Below are 24,970 nucleotides of genomic sequence, written 5' to 3'. Positions count from 1 at the left end.
CGGCCCCCAGCCACAGCGGTTTGGCTTCCAGGGATGAGGAGGCAGCAGTGAAAGGGATTTTCCTGCTCCACCAGCTGGGGGAGGGGGCGTGAGCACGTGAGAGATTGTTAATCCCTAATCCCGATTAGCAGCAGCTCGCTGGGGCCTTGCCAGCCGCCCTGCTCCCCCTGCCCCACAATGGAGAGAGCCCCATGGGGCACGTCACACAGCATAGGGGGCACGTCACACAGCATAGGGGGCATGTCACACAGCATGGGGGGCACGTCCTGCAGCATGGGGGCGTCACAGCACAGAGAGGGGGGGTCCATGGTGCAGGAGGAAGGGGGGAGTCTATGACACAGGGAGTGGGGAGCAGTCTATGGTGTAGGGGGAGGGGCCACGGCAGGGGAGCTGGGTTTGGTTAAAATGACTCAAACCCTTGAATGTGCAAAGTGGAGTCACACCCCCAGGCTGGGGAAGGGTCCCATAATCCGGGGGGCAGGGTGGGGGTGAAGGTCAGAGAGGGAATCTCAGGGGAACTCCCCCACAGGGAGTCGGGCAGGCTGAGGGCCAGTGGGGTGGGGGGAGGGGGAAGGAGGCAGGGCTTGGGGCACACAAAGCCCTGTAATGCGCATCAGGGAACAGCTGGGGTGGGGGAGCTGGAGCTGTGCCCTCATTACTGGGTACAGTTCTAAGCAGGGAACGCCATACCCAGGGGAGGGTCTGTGCCGAGGGCCATGCCACGGGAGAGGGTCTGTGCCAAGGGGCCGTGCCACGGGGGAGGGTCTGAGCCAGAGGGGCCGTGCCATGAGGGGAGGGTCTGGGCCGAGGGGCCATGCCACAGGAGAGGGTCTGGGCCGAGGGGCCATGCCACGGGGGAGGGTCTGAGCCAAGGGGCCGTGCCACGGGGGAGGGTCTGCGCCAGGGGGCCATGCAATGGGGGAGGGTCTGCGCCGAGGGACCGTGCCACGGGAGAGGGTCTGCGCCGAGGGGCCGTGCCATGAGGGGAGGGTCTGCGCCGAGGGACCGTGCCATGAGGGGAGGGTCTGCGCCGAGGGGCCATGCCACGGGAGAGGGTCTGCGCCGAGGGACCGTGCCACGGGGGAGGGTCTACGCCGAGGGGCCGTGCCACAGGGCGAGGGGTCTGCACCAAAGAACCGGGCTCTGGCAGACAGCAGGGATGGGAGCTCTTTGGCCTGGCAGAGGCAGGCTGCTGGAGTCAAGCCACAGAACAACCAGCCCCCTCAACCATCACAACAAGCAAAGCACCTCTTCCTCCGCACCTGCGCACTGTCCCCGCAGCTCCCATGACTGGCCCCATGGCCAGGCCAGAAGCCACAGTGCTCTGCCCGAGCCGAGCCCTACCTGCGGTTCAGCTGAACACAGGCGCAACCTCCTGCAATTCTCTGCTTCTCCGAGACACCTGCCCCCTGGGATCCCCCTGGGCCAGGAACCCCCAGATGCCAGCTGCGGCCTGTGGCCAGGAGTCTCTGGTTCAGCCGTCACATCCGCCCAGGGGGCCAGGCAGAGCCGAGCCTCACTGCATGTAACCCAAGTGCCCACCTCACTGAGGGCCTGTCCCAGGAGCTGCTGGGGCCGTCTCTCCCTGCCTGGGCCATCTGGGGTTCACCGCCCCCTGCAGCAGGAGGGCTGGGAGCCTGGACACTCCTATCCTATTTTATATTACCGTCCACACTGTTTATACAAATGTTCCATCTTTAAAAATCCCTACTGAGCTCTTGGCCTCAGGAAGATCTTGTAGCAGTGAGTTCCACTGGTTAACAATTGTACACTCTGTATATCTAATTGTATTGCTTCTCCATGTACTGCCTATAAACCATCTCAGCACAACAAGCAACTTCACAGCCCCCACTCGCTCTGCACCTAGTGGATCTGAAACCCGGGTGAGGGGCTCGGGAACCAGGAGAAGGAACAGTTGTCACTAAGGGGGCTTTGTGTTGCGGCAGCACCTGAGGCCGTTGGGTGAGGGTCAGTAATGGCTATTCCTGCCACGCTGGTGCTGCACACAACCCAGAGCCAGGCCCTACCTGCAGAGTTTGCAGCTCATGTCACAAGATACAACCCTTAAGATCAGCAAACAATGGGGGAGGGGAACAGGGCTCTGGCTTCAGGTGACACTGCGCTATATGGTGCACGCAGCCGCATCTGGCCCGTCAGGAAGGGTTTGCTCTGAGTCTAGGTGAGAGTCAAACTCTGCCCCCAAGTGTGTCACTGTGTGTGTGTCACTGGGCATGTGTCACTGTGCGTGTGTCAGTCTGTGTGTGTCACTGTGCATGTCAGTGTATGCGTGTGTCACTGTCAGTCTGTGTGTGTGTCCGTGTGTGCGTGTGTCACTGTGTGTCAGTGTATGTATGTGTCACTGCCAGTCTGTGTGTGTGTCACTGTGCGTGTCCGTCTGTGTGTGTGTCACTGGGCATGTGTCACTGTGCATGTGTCAGTCTATGTGTGCCACTGTCAGTGTGTGTGTGTCACTGTGTGTGTGTCAGTCTGTGTGTGTGTATCACTGTGCATGTCAGTGTATGCATGTGCCACTGCCAGTCTGTGTGTGTGTCAGTGTGTGTGTGTTATTGTCAGTCTGTGTGTGTGTCAGTGTGCGTGTCACTGTGTGCGTCAGTGTGTGTGTGCTACTGTCAGTGTGCATGTGTGTCACTGCGTGTGTCAGTGTGTGTGTGTTACTATCAGAGTGCATGTGTCGGGTGCATGTTGCTGTCAGTGTGCATGTGTGTCAGTGCGCATGTGTGGGTCAGTGTGTCAGTGTGTGCGTGTCACTGTGTCAGTGTGTGTGCGTGTGTCACTGTGGGCGTGTGTGAGACGCAGCGGTTTCCTGTGGGTTACATGCTGTTCACACACATCTCAGGCCCCCAGGGCTACAGGCAGATCCCGATCGGGTGCCCCCCGGAGAACAATGCAGGAACACTCAGCATGGCACGCGATGTGCACTGCTCTGGGTGACAACTGGACACTCACAGGGCCCGGCTGGCCACTGCAGCTGGGTGCTGCTATCGCTGCCCTGCTCTGTCAGGCTGGCAGTGCCGCCCCCATCACCGCTCACCACAGCGCGGTGCCATGAGCAGCAGCAGCGCTGGCACCAGTGGATCAGTAGCACAGGGAAGAACCAGGATCTGTCAGAGCCACGGACCTGGACCTGGCAACCTCCTGATTCCCCAGCCCCTGCCAGCACCGAGAGCCTCCCGGCCCCAGTGAGAACTAGGGGAGCAGGCGTCCCAATGTTATCGGGCCTCCCCCCAATATCGGGGCACACACACCCCAAAAATATCATCCGGATTTGTCACCCTTGCTCTGTCTCCCCAGCCAGACCCTGCACAGCAAAGGCAGCAGCACTGGCAGCGTGGAGGGAAGAGCTGGGCAAGAAAGGCGAGCTCTGGCTGGCAGCATCATGGTGCCCACCAGACCTGGGGTAGGCCTCTCGGGTACAAAAGCAGCAGGGCCTGGGGCTCCCCCCATTTGCCATGCAGAAAGCCCGGCAAGGCCCCATCCCAGCCCCCTGATGGCGCATAGGGCATGGGCAGGGCAGAGGCTGGGGTGGGGCCAGCAGGCCGCTGGCACTGGGGGTGGTGCTGCTGCAGACATATGATAAGGGGAGACGGCGGGCGGATTTACAGCCGTGGTGCTGCCTGCTCCGGTAGTGTCGCCCGCTCTGTTCCGCCAGGTGCGCTGGGGAGACAGGCAATAAATCTCCAATTTAATAACCTGGTCTCCCTGGCGCAGAGGCCCTGACCCCACCAACCCCGCCGGGACTGGGCCGAGTGGCTCCCGCCCCACAGCTCATTGGAGGTGCAGCTCACCACTTCACGGCTCTGCTGCCTGCAGGCAGACAGACATTAACCCTGAGCACCCCTGCTGGGGCTGGGAGAGACGGCCAACCTGGGCCCCCACCCTGCACCATCAGCACAGCCTGCCGGTACCGGGACGGACGGTAATGCAGCCATTAATCCTTAGCTGTTTCCTGTTCCAGGTGATAGGAATCACCCTGGCGCCGGGTCCTTCCCCGCCCCACACAGAGTTCACCACCGGCCCTTCCGGGGGATGGGGCGTCATTGCCACCAGCGCAGGAGAGGGAGGTTAGAGGTGGGGACAGTCTGCGATCAGCCAAGGCCAACACCTGGCAACCAACTTCAACTGCGTGAGAGGCACTCCCCAGGCACAGGGGCAGCATGGAGAGCTCTGGGCAGCACAGGGGGTTGGGGGGCAGCACAGAGGGCCCCTGGGGCCAGAGGAGAGTTGGCGGCAGCATGAAAGGCACCTGGGTCACAGGGGGTTGGGGGCAGAGACAAGGGCTCAGGGGGTCACAGGGGAGGTTGTGGCTGCGGGTCGGGAGTGAGGGGCACCGGCAGAACTGAGGAGAGCCCAGGGCTGGGCTAGCAGGGGCTGCGGGTCAGGAGTGAGGGGCACCGGCAGAACTGGTGGGGGCAGGGCTGGCCTAGCAGGGGCTGCAGGTCGGGAGTGAGGGGCACCGGCAGAGCTGGGGGGCAGGGCTGGACTAGCAGGGGCTGCGGGTCGGAGTGAGGGGCACTGGCAGGGCAGGGGGGTGGGGCAGGGCTGGGCTAGCAGGGGCTGCGGGTCGGGAGTGAGGGGCACTGGCAGAGCTTGGGGGCAGGGCTGGGCTAGCAAGGGCTGCGGGTCGGGAGTGAGGGGCACCGGCAGAGCTGGGGGGCAGGGCTGGGCTAGCAGGGGCTGCGGGTCAGGAGTGTGGGGCACTGGCAGAGCTGGGGGGCAGGGCTGGACTGGCAGGGGGCTGCGAGTCAGGAGTGAGGGGCACCGGCAGAGCTGGGGGGCAGGGCTGGGCTAGCAGGGACCGGAGGTCAGTAGTGAAGAGAGCAGCCTGGGCCTTGGGAGGTAAGAGAAGGCCTAGGCCGACGCTGTGCCCTGGATCATGGACAGGTGGCAGGGGCAGAGTCCAAGCAGGGCTCCGGGAATCTGAGCCCCTTAGGCTGCTCTCGGGGTCCTTCCCGTGCCTCAGCACTGCCCCCCAAAGCCGCTCTCCTGGCACCCACTGCAGCCAGCTCACCTCTGCCACAAGCGCCACCTGCCCAACACAATCCCCGTCCCTGTCACTTCAAAGGAGGCCCCAGGCTCCCTGCTGGGGACAGGTCCCATCCCAGGGGAGCCCGGTACTCCCGGCCCTGCCCTGGGGCTGGCTGGGCCCTGCCCCCTCCTGCTCTGCTTGCCCGCACCACACGGGCAGTGACTTGTGGAGAGCGGCTGCCCTGCAGGGACGTGCTCGGAATGGGAACAGCAGCAGCTGGGAGCGGGCGGCACTGGGAAATCTCCGGACAGCTGGGAGCAGGGAGGAGTCGCAGCTCAGCAGGTCTGGGGGGATTATGGGGCACCCAGCTGCCCCCCCCTCCGCCAGCCTGCCTGGGAGCCCCCTGCCGAAGCAGGGCGCTGGCTTTTCCCCGGATTCTCCCCAAGTGTCGCAGAATCAGTCAGAACGGGCCCATCGGCAGGGAACCCCAGGGCAGCCCCCCGTTCCCCCCAGGCCAGGCCCCTCCCCACAAGGGCCCCACAGGCCAGTCAGGCCCCTTGCCCCCCAGCTGCTGCAGGGCAGGATCTGCTCATGGGGGCACCAAAGCTGGCACCTGCCTGAGTGCTGCCCCGGCCAGTCCCCTCGCCCCCAGCCCCCTTCCTTCCAGATGCCAGAGCTGATCCCTTTCCCTGCAGCTCAGCACAGCGCCCCTACTGCGCCCTGCACCACTGCCTGCAGCACAGCGCCCCCTGCTGCGCCCTGCCCCACTGCCTGCAGCACAGCGCCCCCTGCTGCACCCTGCCCCACTGCCTGCAGCACAGCGCCCCCTGCTGAGCACAGCGCCCCCTGCTGCGCCCTGCCCCACTGCCTGCAGCACAGCGCCCCCTGCTGAGCCCTGCCCCACTGCCTGCAGCACAGCGCCCCCTGCTGAGCCCTGCCCCGCCAACCGCAGCACAGCACCCCCTACTGAGCCCTGCCCCATTGCCACCACCCCGCAGCACAGCGCCCCCTGCTGCGCCCTGCCCCACTGCCTGCAGCACAGCACCCCCTCCTGAGCCCTGCCCCACTGTCTGCAGCACAGCGCCCCCTGCTGCGCCCTGCCCCACTGCCTGCAGCACAGCGCCCCCTGCTGCGCCCTGCCCCACTGCCGCCACCGCGCAGCACAGCGCCCCCTGCTGAGCACGGCCCCACTGCCTGCAGCACAGCGCCCCCTGCTGCGCCCTGCCCCACTGCCGCCACCCGCAGCACAGCGCCCCCTGCTGAGCACGGCCCCACTGCCTGCAGCACAGCGCCCCCTGCTGCGCCCTGCCCCACTGCCTGCAGCACAGCGCCCCCTGCTGCGCCCTGCCCCACTGCCGCCACCGCGCAGCACAGCGCCCCCTGCTGAGCACGGCCCCACTGCCTGCAGCACAGCGCCCCCTGCTGCGCCCTGCCCAACTGCCGCCACCCCACAGCACAGCGCCCCCTGCTGCGCCCTGCCCCACCACCCGCAGCACAGCGCCCCCTGCTGCGCCCTGCCCCACTGCCTGCAGCACAGCGCCCCCTAACGCCACAACAGGGCACTTTGTATCAGACCTGGTTACGGCACAGGGCTCTGACGGAGGAGGACTCTGCCTGCCTGGGGCAGGAGTGTCCCTGGGTTTGGGGTTTGCGCCTCGTGTGCCCTGCTCACCTGACCCCCTGCCTCACATGCGGTGCCCAGCTCCGATTCCCCTACCCGTGCGGCAGGGCCCCCCTCTCTGAGCAGGGGACAGGCACGGGGCAGCTAATGGGGGGGACCTGCTCAGGTGGGGGAGGAGCTGCCTGCATCCCAGCCCTCTGCCCTCCCCTGGCTCAGCCTCACGCTCCCCCCGGCCAAGCACCACCAAGAGAGGTAGGCAGATTCCCCTGACAGGCACACAGCACGTCTCCATGGTAACCACCGGCAACCCCAACCCCGAGCAACGGAGCCCTGTCACCCAGCCCCCCGGGGGATGCCGATGCAGCATCCCCTCCAGCTGGCCCAGCTCTGTGCCTAGCAGCCCCCGCCCCACTCTGGACAGCACAGACCCCTCCCCCGCCACAGGGCTGGCGAACAGCTCAAATGATCCCAATAACATTAGGGAACAGCGCGAGAGAAATGACACTGGGCCTGGTTTCCATGGAAACAAGAGAGTCTCCTTATCCAGTTTGGTACCATGGAGATTTCCATGGTGCCACGGCTGTATTTGACCATCTTTTCCGTAAACCACGTTTGTGTGTCACCACCACCTGTGCCCGGGGCTTTGCCTCCCCCTATGCTACCACACACCCTCGCCCACCTGCCCTGAACCCCCACGAGCCTCCCCACACATCTTGCCTGCCCCCCCATAGCAGCGCAGCGGGGAGCAGGGGCTGCCCATGCCATGGGGCTGGGTCAGGAACAAGCCAGGCTGGCTACGGTGAGTCTAGCAAACCCAAGGCTGGCGTGGGGCGGGAATCATGGGGGGTGGAAGGCACATGCAGGAGACTGGGCCTAGGGCTCCCTCAGGTTGGGTGGACAGGATGGGCATTGGATTGGGCACCCTCCAGTCACTGCCCAGCCCCCTCCCTGCCCAGCAGAGTCCGGCTCCCACCCCCGGCGAGACGTTCTGGATCCATGGTGCACAGGACCCACACCCGCCCCATGGCGCAGCCCTGCTTCCCGCCCCCCACACCAGCTGGGCCCCTTGGCACCATGTCCCAAGCCAGGAATATGCCAGTCACGGAGCTCAACCCCCCCCCAAGCGGAGTCAGGGGTTGCCACAGCAACCAGGTCCTTGCTGGGGTGGGCAGCCTCCAGCAACTAGTTCAAGGCTTTATTTTAAGAATCACTTTGAATCTGAGAATCTCCCCCGGCCGCCAAGGGAGGAGGGGAGAGGGGGTAACCCTGCCCCTCCATCGGGCCCCGATCTGCCCCTGCGCCAGGGACAGGGAGCAGCAGGACGGGGGCAGGTGTTAATCAGGCCCCACTAAGGAGCCTACCAAGAGCGGGATCCCTGCAGTCCTGGCTGGGCCTGGCAAAATCTCCCATGCAGGCCGGGGTGTGGAGGGAGGACAAATAGCAGGCGACTCACTGCTCTGTGGGGCACTGAACCAACCCCTCAGCACCCGAGGAGGGGCCTCGCCCGAGCCCCACACAGCATGTGCTAAACCAGCTCCTCCCCTCTGCCCGGACGGCCGCTGTGACCCAGGCCACCGCCTGCCCCTGATCTGCACAGCGCCCCCCACATGGTCACCCCCCCTGCCTGGAACAGCCCTGCCCAGCCCCACATCACAGCCCCCCTTCCCCAGCTCAGCCCTGCCCAGCCCCCACATTCCCTGGCACAGTCCCCCCGCCCATTGCAGCCCTGCCCCATGCCACCCAGGCCCCAAGAAGAGATGTGGGGAGGGGACACTGAGCCAGGTGTGTCTGTGCCCAAGGGTAACCCCATGGTAGGTTGGAGCCTCGGGGGGGAGGGGTCCTTCTGGACTCACCCCCACCCCAGAGTGCTGCAGCCCCTGGCCTGAGGCAGTTCTGGGCTCATCTGTGTTGGGAAAACCCACAGCAGCTGCAGGCAGCGGTGCCCAGCTCACGGGGCATGGACACGAGCAGTTGCCGGAGGGGGGTAGGGACAGGGGGGTGCTGAGTGCACCGGGGGGACAGAGAGTTAAGGGCAAGGGGAAAGGAGGGAACTGCAGGGGGAGGGGAAGTGCAGAGAGATCGGGATAGAGAGGACTGGGGGTGCAGGGAGGGGGTGGGGTGCAGGATGGGGTCAGGGTGCAGGGAGAGGACTGGGGATCCAGGGAGAGGGCTGAGGGTGCAGGGAGGTGGTGCGGTGCGGGTGCAGGGAGGGAGCTGGGGGGCTTAGGATGCAGAGAGAGGGCTGGGGGTGCAGGTGCAGGTGCAGGGAAGGAGCTGGGGTCAGGGTGCAGGAAGAGGGCTGGGGTGCAGGGAGGTGGTGGGGTCAGGGTGTAGGGAGAGGGCTGGGGGTGCAGGTGCAGGGAGGGGGTGGGGTACGGGTGCAGGGAGAGGGCTGGGGGTGCAGGTGCAGGGAAGGAGCTGGGGGTGCAGGGAGGGAGCTGGGGTCAGGGTGCAGGAAGAGGGCTGGGGTGCAGGGAGGTGGTGGGGTCAGGGTGTAGGGAGAGGGCTGGGGGTGCAGGTGCAGGGAGGGGATGGGGTGCGGGTGCAGGGAGAGGGCTGGGGTGCAGGTGCAGGGAAGGAGCTTGGGGTGCAGGGAGGGAGCTGGGGTCAGGGTGCAGGGAGAGGGCTGGGGTGTAGGGAGGTGGTGGGGTCAGGGTGTAGGGAGAGGGCTGGGGGTGCAGGTGCAGGGAGGGGATGGGGTGCAGGGAGGGAGCTGGGGTCAGGGTGCAGGGAGAGGGCTGGGGGTGCAGGGAGGTGGTGGGATGTGGGTGCAGGGAGCTGGGGGTGCAGGGTGGGGTCAGGGTGTAGGGAGAGGACTGGGTGTGCAGGTGCAGGGAGGGGGTGGGGTGCGGGTGCAGGGAAAGGGCTGGGGGTGCAGGGAGGGGGTGGGATCAGGGTGTAGGGAGAGAGCTGGGGGTGCAGAAAGGGGATGGGGTCAGGGTGCAGGGAGAGGGCTGGGGGTGCAGGAAATGGCATGACGGGGGTGCGGGGCAGGGAGGGCAGTGAAGCAGGTGCCTGGGGAATTGCTTTGCATTTGCAGCCCTTTGCTCCCCGCCCCATGTGGGGCCAGAGAGGGGATCCTGCACATCACCCCTAAGGGATCCCAGAGACACCCCCAGACTGGCCCCTTCCCCCCATGGCTCTGTCGCCCCCACACAGATGGCTAGGCCCGGCCACTGCCCCTCCAGTACAACCCCAGGCCCTGTGGGAGGAAAGATGCCCTGAGGAGGGGTGAGTGGGGGGCTCAGGGCAGGGCAGCAAGTGGCTCCCCCCAGCCCAGCTCCAGCCTGGCCAGATGGGGTCGCAGGCTGCATGTGGCCAAGGGTGACCCCTGGTGGCCAGGGAAGGAGGCTCCAGCTCTCACAGTCGGGGAGCAGGCAGGAGCCGGCCCCTCTGGGCTGGGCCGGGGCAGGGACCCTCAAGCCGCTCTCCAGCACCGCCAGCCCGAGGCCAGAAATCACCAGTCCCAGGCATGCTCTTGGGCTGTGATTTCTGAGCCCCCGAGTGTGTGGGTGTGTGCGCTGAATGAGTGTGTGCATGGCTGCATTGTGTGTTGTATGAGCATGTGTACTGTGGGTGTGCATGTGCGTTATGTTGTGCACTCTGTGTTTGTGCATTGAGTGTGCCCGTGTGCGTGCGACAGCTTGTGCTACAGCTCGCTCACGTTCATAGGGCACACGGCGGGTTTGGTCCCGCTGACCCGTTGTTCCAGGTGCTGCCCGGTGAGAGGGCGGCCCTGCCTGGTCACAGTCTGGTGTAGAGCGTGGGGGGCAGCGGGTAGGAAGCTGGAACTGGGCCCCACCAACCCCAGAGGGGCCCCCGAGCGTGGAACCGCTGTGAACCCCGCTGAGCTGGCAGGGGAGCGGGCTGCTGTCTGGAACAGCCAGGGTGGGTTCCCCCTCTCTGGCCACAGACACCTGCTCCATTTGCTCTTAAAGGGGCAGCTCCCATTACCACAGCTGGTAACACCACTGCCGAGGCTTGGCACCCCACACCTGCTGCAGGCCCCTCCCTTAGCCCTGACAACAGCTCTAACAATCACATCGGCGTCGCTCCTGGAGTCAAGTGAGCAGGAGAATCTCAGCTTCCAGTTGTAATGAGCAGCAAGTTTCTAGCCCTTATGGCTGCAAAGACAGTCTGGGAAAGGTGGCCTGAGCACGGCCCGTGGGCCTCAGTGACGCAGTGGCAGAGCAAGGCCGGAAGTACTCGGGTTAACACCTCATGATCTCGGCGCCCTCGGGGTCAGCGGTTCTACAGCGCACAGCTCATCAGCAGGGCTGGACCCTAAACCGTCACTGTCCCAGCACTGACCTCGTCCACTGCAGCTAGCGGAGCGGCGGGGGGCGGGCGGGTAGCAGCTGCTGGCCTCTCCGTGGGGCAGCCCCACAGGAACACCCCCCGCCCACAGGTCACCCTGTGTGAGGCAGCAGGGCTCTTGTGCTGCGGGGTGCAGGGCCTGGTCTAGCATTACAGACAACACAGCGGCAGGTACCACCAGGATGGGGCTGCGGGACCAGACCTGGCACCTGTCAAAGTCAAAGCAGGAACCTCTAGCGTGGGGCACATGGTCTAGCAGCCAGAGGGGCCAGGCATTAGTCGGGGGGACAGAAGGGGGACATGATAGCGGTCCTCAGATACCTGAAAGGCTGTCACAGAAAAGCTGGAGAAAAGCCGTTCTCTCTGGCCACCGAGGGCAGGACAGGAGGCGATGGGATCAAACTGCAGCGCAGCAGATTTAGATGAAATCTCAGGTGGTCCATGTGAGGGGGAGGGCCAATGTTATAGCCGACGCTGTACCACGGGGTGGGGGCCCTGAACTTCCCCAGGTCACTGGCTAAGGGACCCTGCTCCATTCAGCCTCGAAGGGGGGAGAGATGTGACAAAGTGGGAGATTGTCTTGTTTTTTCCTTGTTTTTCCAATGGTTTGCATGCAGAGGGAGTTTGTTGTTACAGAGGACCGGAGAGGGAACTTGGGACCCCAGCCAATGGCCTGGAGGATGGAGACCCCAGCAACGGGTGACCTGGCGACCTGGAGACCCAGCTCAGGAGTCGCAGCCGGTTCTGGCGAGTGGGGGGGACAATGGGCTGTAAAGAGACGACCCCAGTGACCTGACCAGCTGCCAGAGGAGGGCTGAGAGGAGACGAGGCCCAGGCGACCCAGTTTATGATCCCGTTTACCTGGAGAGAAGACAATGGACAGAGGCGGGGCCTGGGGCCGGTGATATCAGATGCCCAGCTGGGAAGCAGGGGGGCTCTGGGCTGGAGAGGGGGAGCAGGCAGAGCCCACCTGGATGCAGGGGGACTGGGATGTGCTGGGCTGAGGGAGGCCTGGCCTGAGGCCTGAGAGTTTCCTGTGCTGGGTTCAGACGCTCAATAAACCCTCCTGTGTTACACTGGCTGAGAGTCGCTCCGGGCTAGAGAACAGGGTTGCATTGTCCCCGGCGGTCCAGAGTGAGGGGACTCCCTGAGCGGGCCCACGGCAGAGACAGACATGCTAAGGCTCAGAGAGGTGCGGGTCCAGGAGGTGGAGGGAACTGACCCCGGGAGAGAGTGGACCCCCAAGAAGGGCTGTCTCACTGAAAGGGGTCCCCGCACGGACCGCACGGGGCCACGAGTGGGCACAATCTGTGAGCCCGTGACACTCAGGAAAAACTTCCCCGCTATAAGAACAGTCGGACAATGGGACAGACGCCTGGGGAGGGGGAGGCTCCTTCATGGGAGGTTTTCAAAAGGAGGCTGGAGCCGTCTGTCTGGGATGGGTCAGACCTTGGGGTCTCGTCTAACCCTATGGGTCTAGGGCACAGCTCCCGCCCAGCGCCCGGCTCCGGGGACAGTCCCGGCACTTCCCGCAGCGGCCAGCAGAGGGCGCCCCCTGCCCAGCATTTACCCAGCGACAGGCTCCGAGCCCCGAGCTGCCCCAGCCCGCAGGGAACCGAGCTCCAGCAAGCGAGCTCCCCTGACCCCCAACCCAGACCCCCAACCCCTGCCCAGACCCCCAACCGCCAACCCCCTACACTCCCAACCTAACCCCCACAGCCCCCAACCCCTGCCCAGACCCCCAACCCCTGCACAGCCACCCGACCCCCACAGCCCCCAAACCACCAACCCCTGCCCTGACCCATGGCCCCCAAACCCTGACACTGACCTCCCTGTGACCCCCAAATCTCAGCATTGACTTCCCTTCTACTCCCAACCCTAGCACTGACCCCCACAACCCCCTTTGCTCTGCCCCAGCCCACTGGGCTCCTTTGGGGTGCCAGGCAGGGCTGTATTGTTAACCTCAGCCCGGCCAGGGGCTCCAGTCCCCTCCCCCTCCCAGTGAGTCCCCTTGGCATGGGGGCAGGTCCCCCAGCAGAGCTGGCGCCTTCCAGCCTCTCGGTCGCTCCCCAGGGCTCTCGCCTCCATCTCAGCCCCATCTCCTCGGCCAGTGCAACCTGCCCACGCCCTGCCGGGCCGGCACTGGCACCGTGCCCAGGCCAGAGCACAGGGGACAGGTCCACGGGCCACACAACACAAGCCGCACACCCACAGCTCCAGGCATGTGACAACCCCGCCCCCAGCCCCAAAACCACTCAACCCAGGGCCGGCTCTAGGCACCAGCAAAACAAGCTGGTGCTTGGGGAGGCACATTTTTAGGGGCGGCATGGCCGGCGCCAGAATGCCGCCCCTAAAAATGTGCCCCGGCCGCCCTAGCTCACCTCCGCTGCTGCTGCCATGGCGCGCGAAACAGCTGATTCGCGCGCTGCTGCTCCCCCTCCCTCCCAGGCTCTCAAACCTGGGAGGGGGGGAGACTCCGAGTGGCCGCGGTGCGGGCGCCGCTTCTCCCCCTCCCTCCCTCCGTCCTTCCTAGGCTTGAGATCCTGTGGGGAGGAGGCAGGGCTGGGGATTTGGGGAAGGGGCGGAGTTGAGGCGGGGCCGGGGGTGGGGTAATTAAATAAGGTGGGGGGCGGCCAAAATTGTTTTTGCTTTGGGCGGCAAAAATCCTAGAGCCGGCCCTGACTCAACCCCCAGCACATACCCACCCAGCCCGGATCCAAAATACCCGCGCGTCTCTGCTCTGAGCCCCTCGGCCCTGCCGCGCGGGGCCAGATTCACCAGGCGCCCTGCAGACGTCTCCGCCAGGTGCCCTTGGAGAAGGCACAACTCACAGCTCCGACGCAGCGGGCGAGGCGCAGCCCCCTGGGTTTCTGAGATCGATACGGCTCCAGTGACAGGGCCGGATACTCAGCCAAGAGCCCTGTGCTCTGGGTCACGCTGTGCATGGGGAACTGCCTCGCTCCAGCCCAGGGTCCGGAGCCATGCAAGCCCGGAGGGGGAGCGCAGCACTCCCTGCTCCCAGGGGCCAAATGCTGAGCCCTGTGCAGGAGCTGGCAGCCCTTCCGGCACGGAGACCCCCCCAGCATAGGCCCCACTCCGGCCAGACTGGGACGATCCCAGCACTGCCGGCTTCTCAGCCTGGTGAGCCTGAGCAAGTCCCTGCCCCTCACTGCCACCTGCATCACCCTCTAACGCGGGGCACACCACGCACTGCACCAGCCAGACATGTACTGTGCAAAGCTCCCTGGGACGGGGCCAGGACTAGAACCCCGTCCTCTCCCCAGAACAGGCCTCCGCGAGCGCCCGCAGCTGGCAGCACCAGCCAGTGCCTTTCCTCTGTGGGCTACACGCAGAGCCAGGACTCACGGGGGCACATGCCCACGTGCACGTAGACCCAGGGCGTCACAGAAGGGCTCACATGTGCACGCACACAGCCAGGACGTCACACTCACACCCATGGGGGCACACACAGCCAGGACGTCCCATGCACACGCACACACACGTGCACGCACACAGCCAGGATGTCCCATGCACACGCACACACACGTGCACACACAGCCAGGACGTCCCATGCACACACGTGCGCACACAGCCAGGACGTCCCATGCACACACGCACACACATGTGCACACACAGCCAGGACGTCCCATGCACACGCACACACACGTGCACACACACAGCCAGGACGTCCCATGCACACACACACACACACACACGTGCGCACACAGCCAGGATGTCCCATGCACACACACACACACGTGTGCACACAGCCAGGACATCCCACGCACACGCACACACACGTGCGCACACAGCCAGGACGTCCCACGCACACGCACACACACGTGCGCACACAGCCAGGACGTCCCATGCACACACACACACACATGCACACACAGCCAGGACGTCCCACGCACACACACACACACGTGCGCACACAGCCAGGACGTCCCATGCACACACACACACGTGCGCACACAGCCAGGACGTCCCATGCACACACACACACACATGCACACACAGCCAGGACGTCCCATGCACACGCGCACACCCAGGATGCCACAGCTCCGACTTCCCACACAGACCCTGACAGACACTCTAACCACCAACCATTAACTGCCAGGCTCAAGTCAAAGTCATGCACAGAAGCCAAATGCCGCCCAGGCTGTTCTCTGCTCCCAAAGACGGGCAAAATGGCAGCCAGTGGAGGGGGTGGCAGGCTGGACATCTGACCCACCGCCTCCCCAGGCAGACGCAGGCTGGTTGAGGGCCACAGTTTGTCATGGTCTCACCCTCCACTATCGGGAGGCTCAAGCGGCACAGTCAGCACGCTGGGCCCATGGCTGACTATGGGATGTGTGTGAGCTGAAGGACATGGAGTCCAAGTCCTAGAAGTGAATAGCGGGGGCTGGACTGGGGGGCACCAGCAGGGCGGTGGGGGGAGCCCAGGGCTGGGCTAAGGGGGCTGCAGGTCGGGACTCGGGGGCACCCGCAGGGCTGTGGGGGGCTGCAGGTCGGGAGTGAGGGGCGCTGGTTTGGCTGTGTGGAGAAGTTCATGTGTCTGGCTGCTGCCCGGAGTCTCTCGCTCTCAAGAGCCCTGGCTGGGGCCAGCGGGCGCTGCCCGTGGTGGGTTTTCCCCTGCAGAGTCACCATTCAGCAGGGGGCCAGGAGCCCCGCCGGGTGCTGCGTGTGCAAGGGGCTGGACAGGTGCTGCAGCGCCCCCCCCCCCAGCACATTCCTCGGACCCTGTGCCCATCCCAGCTCCTGGGCAGGCGGCTCCCGGTTCAGCTGAGAGGAGCCAGGCCCAGTCAGGCGGGTCCCTGCCCCCAGCGGGCAGGGATGGAAGGCAACTAGTGCCCGGCTCCTCTGGAGAGAGCCAAAGGTTACCCAGGGCAACCAGCCATCTCCCTGCCTACCGCCCTTCCCCAGAGCGGAGCCCAGCCCCCACGGGACCCACAGGCACTTTCCCTCTTTCCAGTCACAGCAGCAACTTTTGCTCCAAGCCACCGGCCAGGCCACATCAAAGGCTGCCAGGGCCAGAGCCCAGTCAGGTGCCAGTCACAGGCCTCAGGAACCCGGCTCCTCTCAGACATGGCTGCTGATGCAGCCCGCTGCCCCACTGCCCCAGTGGGGCAGCCAGCCCCGCCCACCCCACCCCAGCCTCGTCCCTGCCCCCCACCGGGAGGGCTCCTGGCAGGTCACTGTAGCAGCCAGCCCCTCTGTGCTGCCCCAGGGTGCCCGCACCGTGCCCGCCGAGCATCACTTACCTTTGCTGTCTTCTCGGGAGAGGCTGCCAGGCTGGGCCCCTTGCAGGGGGGCGGCATCTCCATGGAGAGCGGCAGCTGCCTCTTGGCAGGGGGCCCCCTCCTCCCGGGGCAGGGCCGTGACGGTGAACCTCTGGCTCATGCCCCAGCAGTGGCCGGCGAGCGCTTCGCTGGCTCCAGCCTCTCGTCTCCACAAGTGGCTGCCGAGGCACCGGCTGAAGAGACAGAGCGGCTCTCCCTCAGCCGCTGCCAAGGTCCTAGTGCCCTCCTGGCGCTGTTCTGCACAGGCCCCGGCACTGCCATCCCCACGGGGACCGCGGAGCCTGCGCTCAGGAGCCACACAGCCCAGCCATCCCCCGGGCCCCAGGCTCCCCGGCCAGAGCCAAGCCAGACTTCCCAGGGCTCCCGCAGCCCTGCTGAGGGGTCCAAGCTAGAGCAGCAGCACCCGCCGTGTCTGGGCAGGGCCTGGCGTCGGGCTCCGCAGTGCCCCATGGCCTGGACTTCCCCACCAGCCAGCCCTGCTGGGCACTGCAGGCGCGGTCAGGGCAAGGAGCTCAGCAGCTGGAGCAGGGGGCGGGGTGGGAGGCAACAAGGAGGCAAGTGGGGCAGCCATGGCTCGGGGGGGTCAGTGGAGAGGGTCCAACCCACCGGCTCAGGGGCTCCCCGAGGCCGCTCACGATTCAGCTCTTCTCCGTTGGGCTGGGGGACAGGGCCTGGCTTGCGGCATTTTGCTCGTTAGGTGGTCCCAGGGCCAGGGTGAGTTCTGGAATTACAGCTCCAGCCCCATCCCGCCCCGCATGGTGCATGAGGGACAGATTAACCCCAGCTGGGCAGCGGAGGGGGGCAGAGATGCCCAGGCTCCACTCTCATTTGCCCAACGTCGCCAGGAAACCCCCAGTCCTGACTGGGCCCCTTGGGCCACGTGTCTGTAATGCCTGGGTGGGGGGAGGCCAGTGGGAGAGGGCTCAGCAGAGTGGAGATGCGCCTGCATTTGTGGCAGCATCTGTCTCCATGGTGACAGTGTGACATCAAGGACGCCATTGGCCGGGTTTCCATAAAGGGACTTTGCAAGACACGAGCGGGGCGTGTGTGTGAGAGGAGGTGACTCCACGGGACTGGTGTGGGGCAGGGATTTGCCCCCAGAGCCTTCGCACCCGTTTGCTCTGCAGCCAAGACTGAGCAGAGCACCAGCTGCGTGGTGATCAGCGGGCACAGGCCTGAAGGCCCTCACCCCAGGGCCAAGAGGATGAGACCTCCCAGGCCCATGTGGGGTGCACGAGCACCTCGGAGCCTCAGCCTGACTTCTCTGTTCTGCAAACCTTCCCCTTCCCCCATCTCAGCCTTATTCTCTACTCAGGGCCCCACCCCCACCTTGCTGGTCCATATGAACTGCCCCAGGGGCAAGTACAACCTCCTTTTTCTCCCCAAACACCTACATCGAGCTTGGAGCAACACCTTCTACTGGAACATCCAGGCCCCACTCTACCTGCTCCCAGGCACCAGCCCCCAGCCACCCCTAACACTCTACTAACCATCCTACTCTGAGGAGACTCGGGTCCTGAGACCAAAGCTGGGACCACTGGCTTCCTGCTGAGGGTGGCTGCATTCCCCACCAATTCAGCCCCCTGGCTGCTCACTCTGGACCCCCACTAAGAGCCCTCTGGCCCTGGAGCAAAATTTACCCAGCTCCAGAGGGTGCAAGGGAGGGACGTGCGGCTGGGGCAGCGTTGTGCATCTGGCCATGCCTCTCTGATGAGTATGCAAATCACATCAGCCCTCAACTTTCCCCTATCACCCATAGGGGGAGGCAGAGAACACCATATGCAAATAAGCCTGGCAGCCCCTAGCAGCACAGCCTTAATCCTCCTGCTTCACCTCTAGAGGGCACCAAGGAGCCGCCGTCCCGGCAGGCTGGCTACTGCTGGTCCGCAGCGGAAGACGGGAGGTTCTTAACCCCGAGAGCTGATGCTCCATGTGACGAACTGGGCCTGTTCTTACTGTGGTGTGTGAATGCTGACAGGGGAGTGTGGCTGGGATAGTCTGCATCGGGGGATGGGAGTCTGCCCGAAGGAGAATACCTGAGCATGTAACATGAGAACCCAGGAAGGGGTTGGAGGCCAGGTGACACCTTGGCCCGGGAAACTGAACAAAGGCTGTGGGAGGGGTCGCCGAGGGCAGGGTTTTGGAAGCTGGCTGGTGAGATGGCTGGGAGGCAGAGATGGCTCTGACCTCCCAAGGGGGCTGGGGCGCCCTGGGACCCCAAGATGGACCTAACTGAGGGGGGTCCTGTTGTCTGTGCCTGCAAGACCTGTCTTGGACTGTGTTCCTGTCATCCAAATAAACCTTCTGCTTTACTGGCTGGCTGAGAGTCATAGTGAATCGCAGGAAGCCGGGGGTGCAGGGCCCTGAGTTCCCCCACACTCCGTGACACTCCAATACTCCTGTTAGTCTCAAAGGTGCCACCGGGCCCTCTGTTGCTTTTTACAGATTCAGACTAACACGGCTCCCCTCGGATCGTAGACTATTGTGGCCAAAGCTGCAGGGGGTGACGCTGGTGCCTGGGGTGGCACTCAGAGCTCCCCGCAGCGAGAGCCCGTGAGAACGACCGCCCCAGCCCAGCCGCGTGGGGACAGTCAGACTCTAGACCAGAGAACTCTGCTCTGCTCCAAGGACTCACTCCGGGAGCCTAAGGGCTGGGCTGCAGATTGGCAGCCAGCAGAAGGAAGGAGTGGGGCTTGCGGAGCCCGAAGCGAGGCGCTGGTGGGCGAGTTTCCCCCGGTGGTTCCCTCGCACTGTGAGCAGGTGATAGCGATTCACCCTGTGCCCCTTGGGTCACTCTGAACATGTCACCCCCAGCCAGGGCACGGCGGCTGCAGACGGGTCGGGGTCTCAGGCCTGCTAGAACTTTGAAACCCTCCAGGCCAATTTCCTGTGCAGTGCGGGCGGGCGGAGATCCATGCGGCTGGGATGCCGTCCCTGCACCAGGAGACAGGGAGCATGCAGGGGCAGGCGGGAAGGAATAAAACCGGGGGGCAGGGGCACCAGGAGACGTTAGAGGAGCATGGCAGACGGGAGGACGGGAGAGGGCTGGTGTCGGGATGGTGCTGGGAGGGCGACACTCTGCGATGTTGGGTAGAGTCCCTCTGAGCTGGGCTGGATGCCCAGCGGAGCTGAACTGTGACCCTGAAACGATCGGGCAGAGATTGGGGGGGGGAGGGGCGAACAACCCTCAACAGCCAATGAGAAAATAAACCCTGGTGATTTGGGGTGAATCTCTTGATTTTTAGGCCAATTGCAGGAGCTTCTGGAGTCTCTCCTGAGCTGGGGATGCTTGGGGTGGCCATGCTGCAGCCCCCACCATGGCCCCCCACCCCTGCCCCATCTCTAGGCCATCCCCATCCACCTCCCCACAGCAACATGCCACCTTCACCTGTGGTGCAGCCCCCAGCCCCACACCAACACTCCCTGCACTCTCTGCATCCCCCCACCGCAGGGGGACCATGGTGCCGGAGAGGAGAGGTCTGGAAGCCCCGGCCCCAGGACACGGGAGACACTCTCCCAGCCCCCGCCCTCCCTGGTGCCTGCCCCCAGCCAGCTCTGGGTGGATGGATGGACAGACAGAGCAGCACCACACACCATGTTTCTCCAGGATTCTCTTTATTAAAAATTTGCACGGTACAAAAATGGCAGCAGGAGAGAGAGCGAGGGCCGTGCCCAGCACTCCCTGCGCCCACTGAGGCCGGTGGCACCCGCCAGGCCCCCAGTGCGCGGACACCAGCTCCTGAGCAAACCCAGACAGACAGACACGGACTTAATCAACTTCGGAAAAAGACAAAGTCGCTTACAAATCTCTGAGCAGTTTGCACCAGGCAAACCAATCCGTGCAGCACACGCAGGCGGGGGCCGCCACCCGCAGAGACCCGGGCCAGGGACAAGAGCCTTTAGCTAAAGCATCCTGTTCCCCCCACCCCACCCAGGATGCAGCTGGCGCTGAGGGACCAGGATATTACAGCTCCCAGAGGCTGTCGCCTCTAGATCTCGTTTGCCCTGTCCCATTAGAGCTGCTGCCCAGAGTCTCTGGAAAGCAGGGCCCGTCCCTCCCTGGACCCACCTGGGGCTGGAAGGCAGGCCCTAGGCAGAGATTCCACGTGCCAACTCCTCCACTTCCCCTGCCGGCCTGGGGCTGCCACACGGAACGAAACAACAAAAACCAAGAGTCTGCAGGAATGAAAGAGCGACTGGCGCGGAGAGGTGCTGGCCGGCTCTGGTGCAAGGATGAACGAGCGGCTGGTGGGGAGAGGTGCTGGCCCATGCCGGGCCGGTTCTGGTGCAGGGATGAACGAGCCGCTGGCGGGGAGAGGCGCTGTCCGGCTCTGGAGCAGGGATGAACGAGCCGCTGGCGCGGAGAGGCGCCAGTTGGCTCTCGTGCAGGTGAAGCCACCTGGGCCCTACTGCTCCGGGCAGTTCAGGATGTCGTATTTCACGTAGCCCACCCGCTCCACCTGGTAGCGCGGGGTCATTCGCCAGTAGAAACGGTCCTGGCAGAAGTGGTACTTTCCTGGGCCAGGGAGGAATGCAGAGGGAAGGGGTTAGCGTGAAGGAGGAGCTGTGGGACCTGCCTGCTCCCAGGCTCCGGGGAAGCCACGCACAGCCCCCACTCCCCAGCCCAGCTGAGCGCTCGGCTGGCTCAGGGCAGTGCCCCAGAGAGCGTGTGCGGCCCAGGCCCAGCACCTTCCTGGAGCCAGCCAAAGGGCTCCGAAGCCACAGGCTCTAGTGTCTTCGAATGGCAGCAACAAGGAGCCACCAGGCCAGGCCTCAGCGAACCATCACCCAGCCACGGGGCCCCAGAGACCAGCCCCGCCTGCCCCCCCTTTCACTCCGGAGCAGTGGCCCTGGATAGCGCACCCAAGGGCAAGAGCAGAGTGCTGGGTGGGGAGCGCAGCAGCTCTCAGGCAGAGTCGGGGGCGCTGTCTCCCCAGGACTCCCCGGCCCTGGGCTCGTGGCACAGGCCGATCCTTCCAGAGCCAGGAGAGGGTCAGACTGGGGGGTGGAGGGTGGAGGGGCCGGCCCTAGAGCCGCAGGGTCAGCCTGGCAGCCTAAGGGCAGTGCCAAGGTGCCATGGAGAGCTCCCTCGCCCGGCTCCGCAGAGCCAGGGCCCCGCACTCAGGTCCATCTCGGCCCAGAGAGAGGCCCCGCGTCCCAGAGCCCAGAACCCTTCTCACCTTGGTAGAGGAAGACATCGTGGGCATTGAGGGGCACGCCAGCAAAGGTGTCATCAGTGAGACGTGGGTAGCCCTTGTCCACCTTCTGGACTTTCACGTCCAGCCTGTGGGGAGAAGAGCAGCGCTGGCTCAGGCGCCCACAGACCCGGACGTGGGGCCCTGCCTATGTGGGCCTCTGTCACAGGGGCAGGAAATGAGCTAATTCCCTGAACCCGATGGCCCCCCCGTCCCCGTCGGCCCAGCACCGACCGCACACTCACTCACCTCCAGTACTTCTCCCCACTGAAGAGCAGCACTTTGCCGCGCCCCCTCTGCAGGGCCCCTGAGATCCGCTCTGCCTCCTTACCGATGCCCAGCTTCTCGATCCCGCGGGGGCCCGTTACGCTGCTGCCCGTGTACACCCAGAAACGCCGACCTGCCACAGAGACACGGTGCTAACAGGACAGCCCTGGCCGCGCGAGAACATGCACCCGCTCAGCCCACGCACGGGCACCACAGTCCAGCGAGCCCCCCAGAGGGAGCAGAGTGGCAGGGCACGGAACTGCAGCCCACGCTGGGGAAGGACCAGTCCCTCAGTCGGTCACTACGAGAATGACCACTGGGCCCCTCCCCCCACTTCAGGGTGCCCAGGGCTCTAGTGACCAGCTCGGCCCCGTCCCAAGCTGCTTGGTGGCTCCCAGAGAGAGGCGCTGGGGCAGATGCTGGCACTGACTGACCCCCGCATGCAGCAGCCAGCCCTGAGCAGCCCCCAGGCTTGCGGCAGGGCAGGGTGAGTGTGGGGAAGCTGGGGCAAGAACCCAGCATCGGTGCAGCAAGGGCCAGGCCAGGCCTCCAGTGAGGGACACCCAGGGCACCAGGCAGTGGGTCTGTAGGGGGCCGGGAGGTCCTGGCAAGCTGGGCAGGTCCCAATCCTCACCCGAGAAGAAGTAGAGCTTCTTGGTGAGCAGGTCCTGGAAGGCGGCGTCGATGAGGGCCGGGAGCGCTGGCCATGTGGCCGAGATCCGGAATGGGCCCTGAATCGCCCCCTTCCGGGATACAGAGCTTTTCCAGAAATTCCTGAGGAGGCAAGATCCCAGTGTCATGCCGGTAGCATGGGGGTGAACCCCAGTGCCCCTCCACCCCCAGAACCCCCTGCCAAGCTCGGCCCTGCTGCAGCAGACGTGGGGGTCACACTCTAGGGGAGAGGGGACCCCACTGGCTCCCTTCATCAGCAGAGGGCTGGGAGCGGCTCGGCTGGGAGCAGGGGCGACTTCAGGATTAAATGCCCATGTAGATACCAAGGTCTGGGCTCCCCTCATCCCTGTGCCCCCCACCCCCGCCACAGGCCGCAGGGCTCGCTCACCCGCCCTTGAAGAAATGCAGCTCCCCGTTGATCTCGGTGATGGCGTCGAAGGAATTCACTTTGCAGGCATCACTGCTGGGGTCCACAGGGCTGGGCTCAGTTGGCAAGGGATAGTCATCATCCGTGGCTGTGTCAGGCTCTGCTGTGGTTGCCTGGTCAGGGATGTCTGGCGCCTGGGTCGTTGGTGCAGGACCAGAGCCCTGGCCTGGGAGACGGGAAGGAACATAAGGCCAAAGCCACAGGAGAGGGGCCCATCTGCTGGCGGGGCAGGTGATACCGGGGCCCCAGCAGGGCAGAGCCGCACAGCTGGGACAGGCCCCACGCAGGTGAGCCAGAGGCCCCGTCTCCTGCTGCCACCACGTGGGTCACGCTGCCAGCGCTTTGGGCTTGGAACAAGCCTGTCTGGAGCAGTGGGGAGCTTGACGGGTTCCCATTGTGTGCCCTGGCACCCAATTCCTGCAGCGGGTGCCACCCTTGACAGGGAGGGGCAGGGGAGATCTCAGAGACCCAGGCATGGCTCCCGAGCATGGGCTGCAGCCTGTCATGCATCCCTGCTACACTGGCATGGAGTAGTCAGGGTTGCCATAGAAACTGGCATCTCCATGAATACTGATGGAAACGCTGAGCCAGTGACATGTGCAATAGGGGGCCATTTCTCTTTCCAGGATCCGTGCCGTGGCCCTGCGCTGCCGCCCACCCCTGCCCACGGCCCTGCCCTACCATCCACCCCGTCCTGCTGCCCACCTTGCCCGCGGCCCTGCCCTGCCGTCCACTCCTGTCCTGCCACCCACCCCTGCCCACGGCCCTGCTCTGCCACCCACCCCTGCCCGTGCCCGGGCTCAGGGCACGTGCTCACCATAGAGGAATTGGATGCCGCTGACATCGTCTGGGTGCAGGTGGAAGTCCTTGATGTAGCTGTACATGGGGTACATCAAGGCCTCGCGGACACTCGAGTGGTCCAGGCCCAGAGAGTGGCCAAACTCATGGGCAGCAACCAGGAAGAGGCTGTAACCTGAAACCCCAGAACAGCTGTCAGGGTCCAGCCAGCCCCACCTGGCCCTGGGGGTCTGACGCCCACCCCCCAGCCACCAGCCGGCCCCCACTGGCCCCGGGGGTCCGACACCTGGCCCAGCCTTCCCCCACTGGTCCTGGAGGTCTGATGCCCCCCCCACCAGCCAGCCCCGCCCGACCCCGGGGGTCTGACGCCCACCCCCCAGCCACCAGCCGGCCCCCACTGGCCCCGGGGGTCCGACACCTGGCCCAGCCTTCCCCCACTGGTCCTGGAGGTCTGATGCCCCCCCCCCACCAGCCAGCCCCGCCCGACCCCGGGGTCTGATGCCCCCCCCACCAGCCAGCCCCGCCCGACCCCGGGGTCTGATGCCCCACCCCCAGCCAGCCCCACATTGCAATCCAGAGAGCCCTGACCAGCCACCTGCTGCAACACATGCCCCAGGGGGCTGAGGTGCAGCAGCCGTAGCTGGGCTGAGGCCAGGGTCCGTGACTGCTTCCTAGAAAGGGCCCCGTGCGGGGCAGAGGTGAGTGGCCTGGGGCCCAGGGAGCGGCCGTACCTTGGTCGGGACAGAAGCCCCACTTGTGGTCGGTGTCGTAGTTGCTGGTGGTGGCACACCAGAGCTTCCCGTCCTGCCGCCCCTCGCTGGTGCATGCGCTGTATGTCTGGCCCAGGAAGGTGAACGGGAACACACACGGGTCGCCCTGGGAGTTCCCGCCAATCACAGCTGTGTCTGCAGCACAAAACCAGCCGGGTGAGCAAAACTCCAGCACCCTGGCGAGGGGGGGGGGGGTAGGGGCACCCCTAGGCTGCCTGGGCCCCTCTGAACAAGGAGACATCCTCTGGGGCAGCTGCCACTGCAAACACAGACTCACTGGGGGGCCCCAGAGGGCAGGGGGCACAGAGTATGGGGAGGGCAGCAAGGGCCTGGCTTCTGAGGAGTCTGGTGCTAGCCCAGCTCATGCGCCTGCCCCAGGGCAAGAATCCTCACGCCAAACGGTCCTGGGCAAAGAGGCCAAGGCCAGCAAGTGCCAAGGTGCATGAGCCAGGGGTGAGTGAGCCGGGGGCTCCCAAATCCAGCCCCCTCTCAGGCTTTCTGTGCAATTGGCCAGGGCTGCGAGCAGCCAGGGCGGAGGATGCCGTGGGGCTGCACGCTGGGCCATGCACTCGCAGCAGGGCAGGAGTGCTGACAGCCCGAAGCAGGGCCCAGC

General features: G+C 65.1%; 2 protein-coding genes and 1 long non-coding RNA gene across 9 annotated transcripts in view; 1 reads left to right on the top strand and 2 right to left on the bottom strand.

Moving 5' to 3' along the window:
* Nucleotides 1-16,353, bottom strand: part of SLC12A5 (solute carrier family 12 member 5) — a 103,602-nt gene extending 87,249 nt beyond the window's left edge. For both annotated transcript variants that reach the window (XM_005304829.4, XM_065566385.1), the window contains exon 1: nt 16,190-16,353. In XM_005304829.4, the coding sequence (XP_005304886.1) occupies nt 16,190-16,328 (139 nt within the window). In that variant the 5' untranslated portion in view covers nt 16,329-16,353. The remainder of the gene's footprint in view (nt 1-16,189) is intronic.
* Nucleotides 3,732-11,999, top strand: LOC135975105 (uncharacterized). The gene is made up of 2 exons (XR_010592136.1): nt 3,732-3,937; nt 11,562-11,999. It is a non-coding gene; the product is annotated as an uncharacterized LOC135975105 (long non-coding RNA).
* Nucleotides 16,354-19,826: 3,473 nt separating the features above from the next.
* MMP9 (matrix metallopeptidase 9) overlaps nt 19,827-24,970 on the bottom strand; it is a 28,117-nt gene continuing 22,973 nt past the window's right edge. For 3 of the 6 annotated variants that reach the window (XM_005304833.5, XM_005304832.5, XM_042842525.2), the window contains 7 exons: nt 24,319-24,492; nt 23,607-23,762; nt 22,751-22,955; nt 22,325-22,464; nt 21,673-21,823; nt 21,409-21,512; nt 19,827-20,744 (listed from right to left, as the gene is read on the bottom strand). In XM_005304833.5, the coding sequence (XP_005304890.2) occupies nt 20,635-20,744; nt 21,409-21,512; nt 21,673-21,823; nt 22,325-22,464; nt 22,751-22,955; nt 23,607-23,762; nt 24,319-24,492 (1,040 nt within the window). In that variant the 3' untranslated portion in view covers nt 19,827-20,634. The remainder of the gene's footprint in view (nt 20,745-21,408; nt 21,513-21,672; nt 21,824-22,324; nt 22,465-22,750; nt 22,956-23,606; nt 23,763-24,318; nt 24,493-24,970) is intronic. The other 3 variants (XM_042842526.2, XM_065566402.1, XR_006172691.2) reach the window with 2 other exon arrangements.

This window comes from Chrysemys picta, chromosome 13 (assembly GCF_011386835.1).
Source record: "Chrysemys picta bellii isolate R12L10 chromosome 13, ASM1138683v2, whole genome shotgun sequence".
Taxonomy (NCBI): Eukaryota; Metazoa; Chordata; order Testudines; family Emydidae; genus Chrysemys; species Chrysemys picta.
This window is presented reverse-complemented; position numbering and strand designations above follow the sequence as displayed.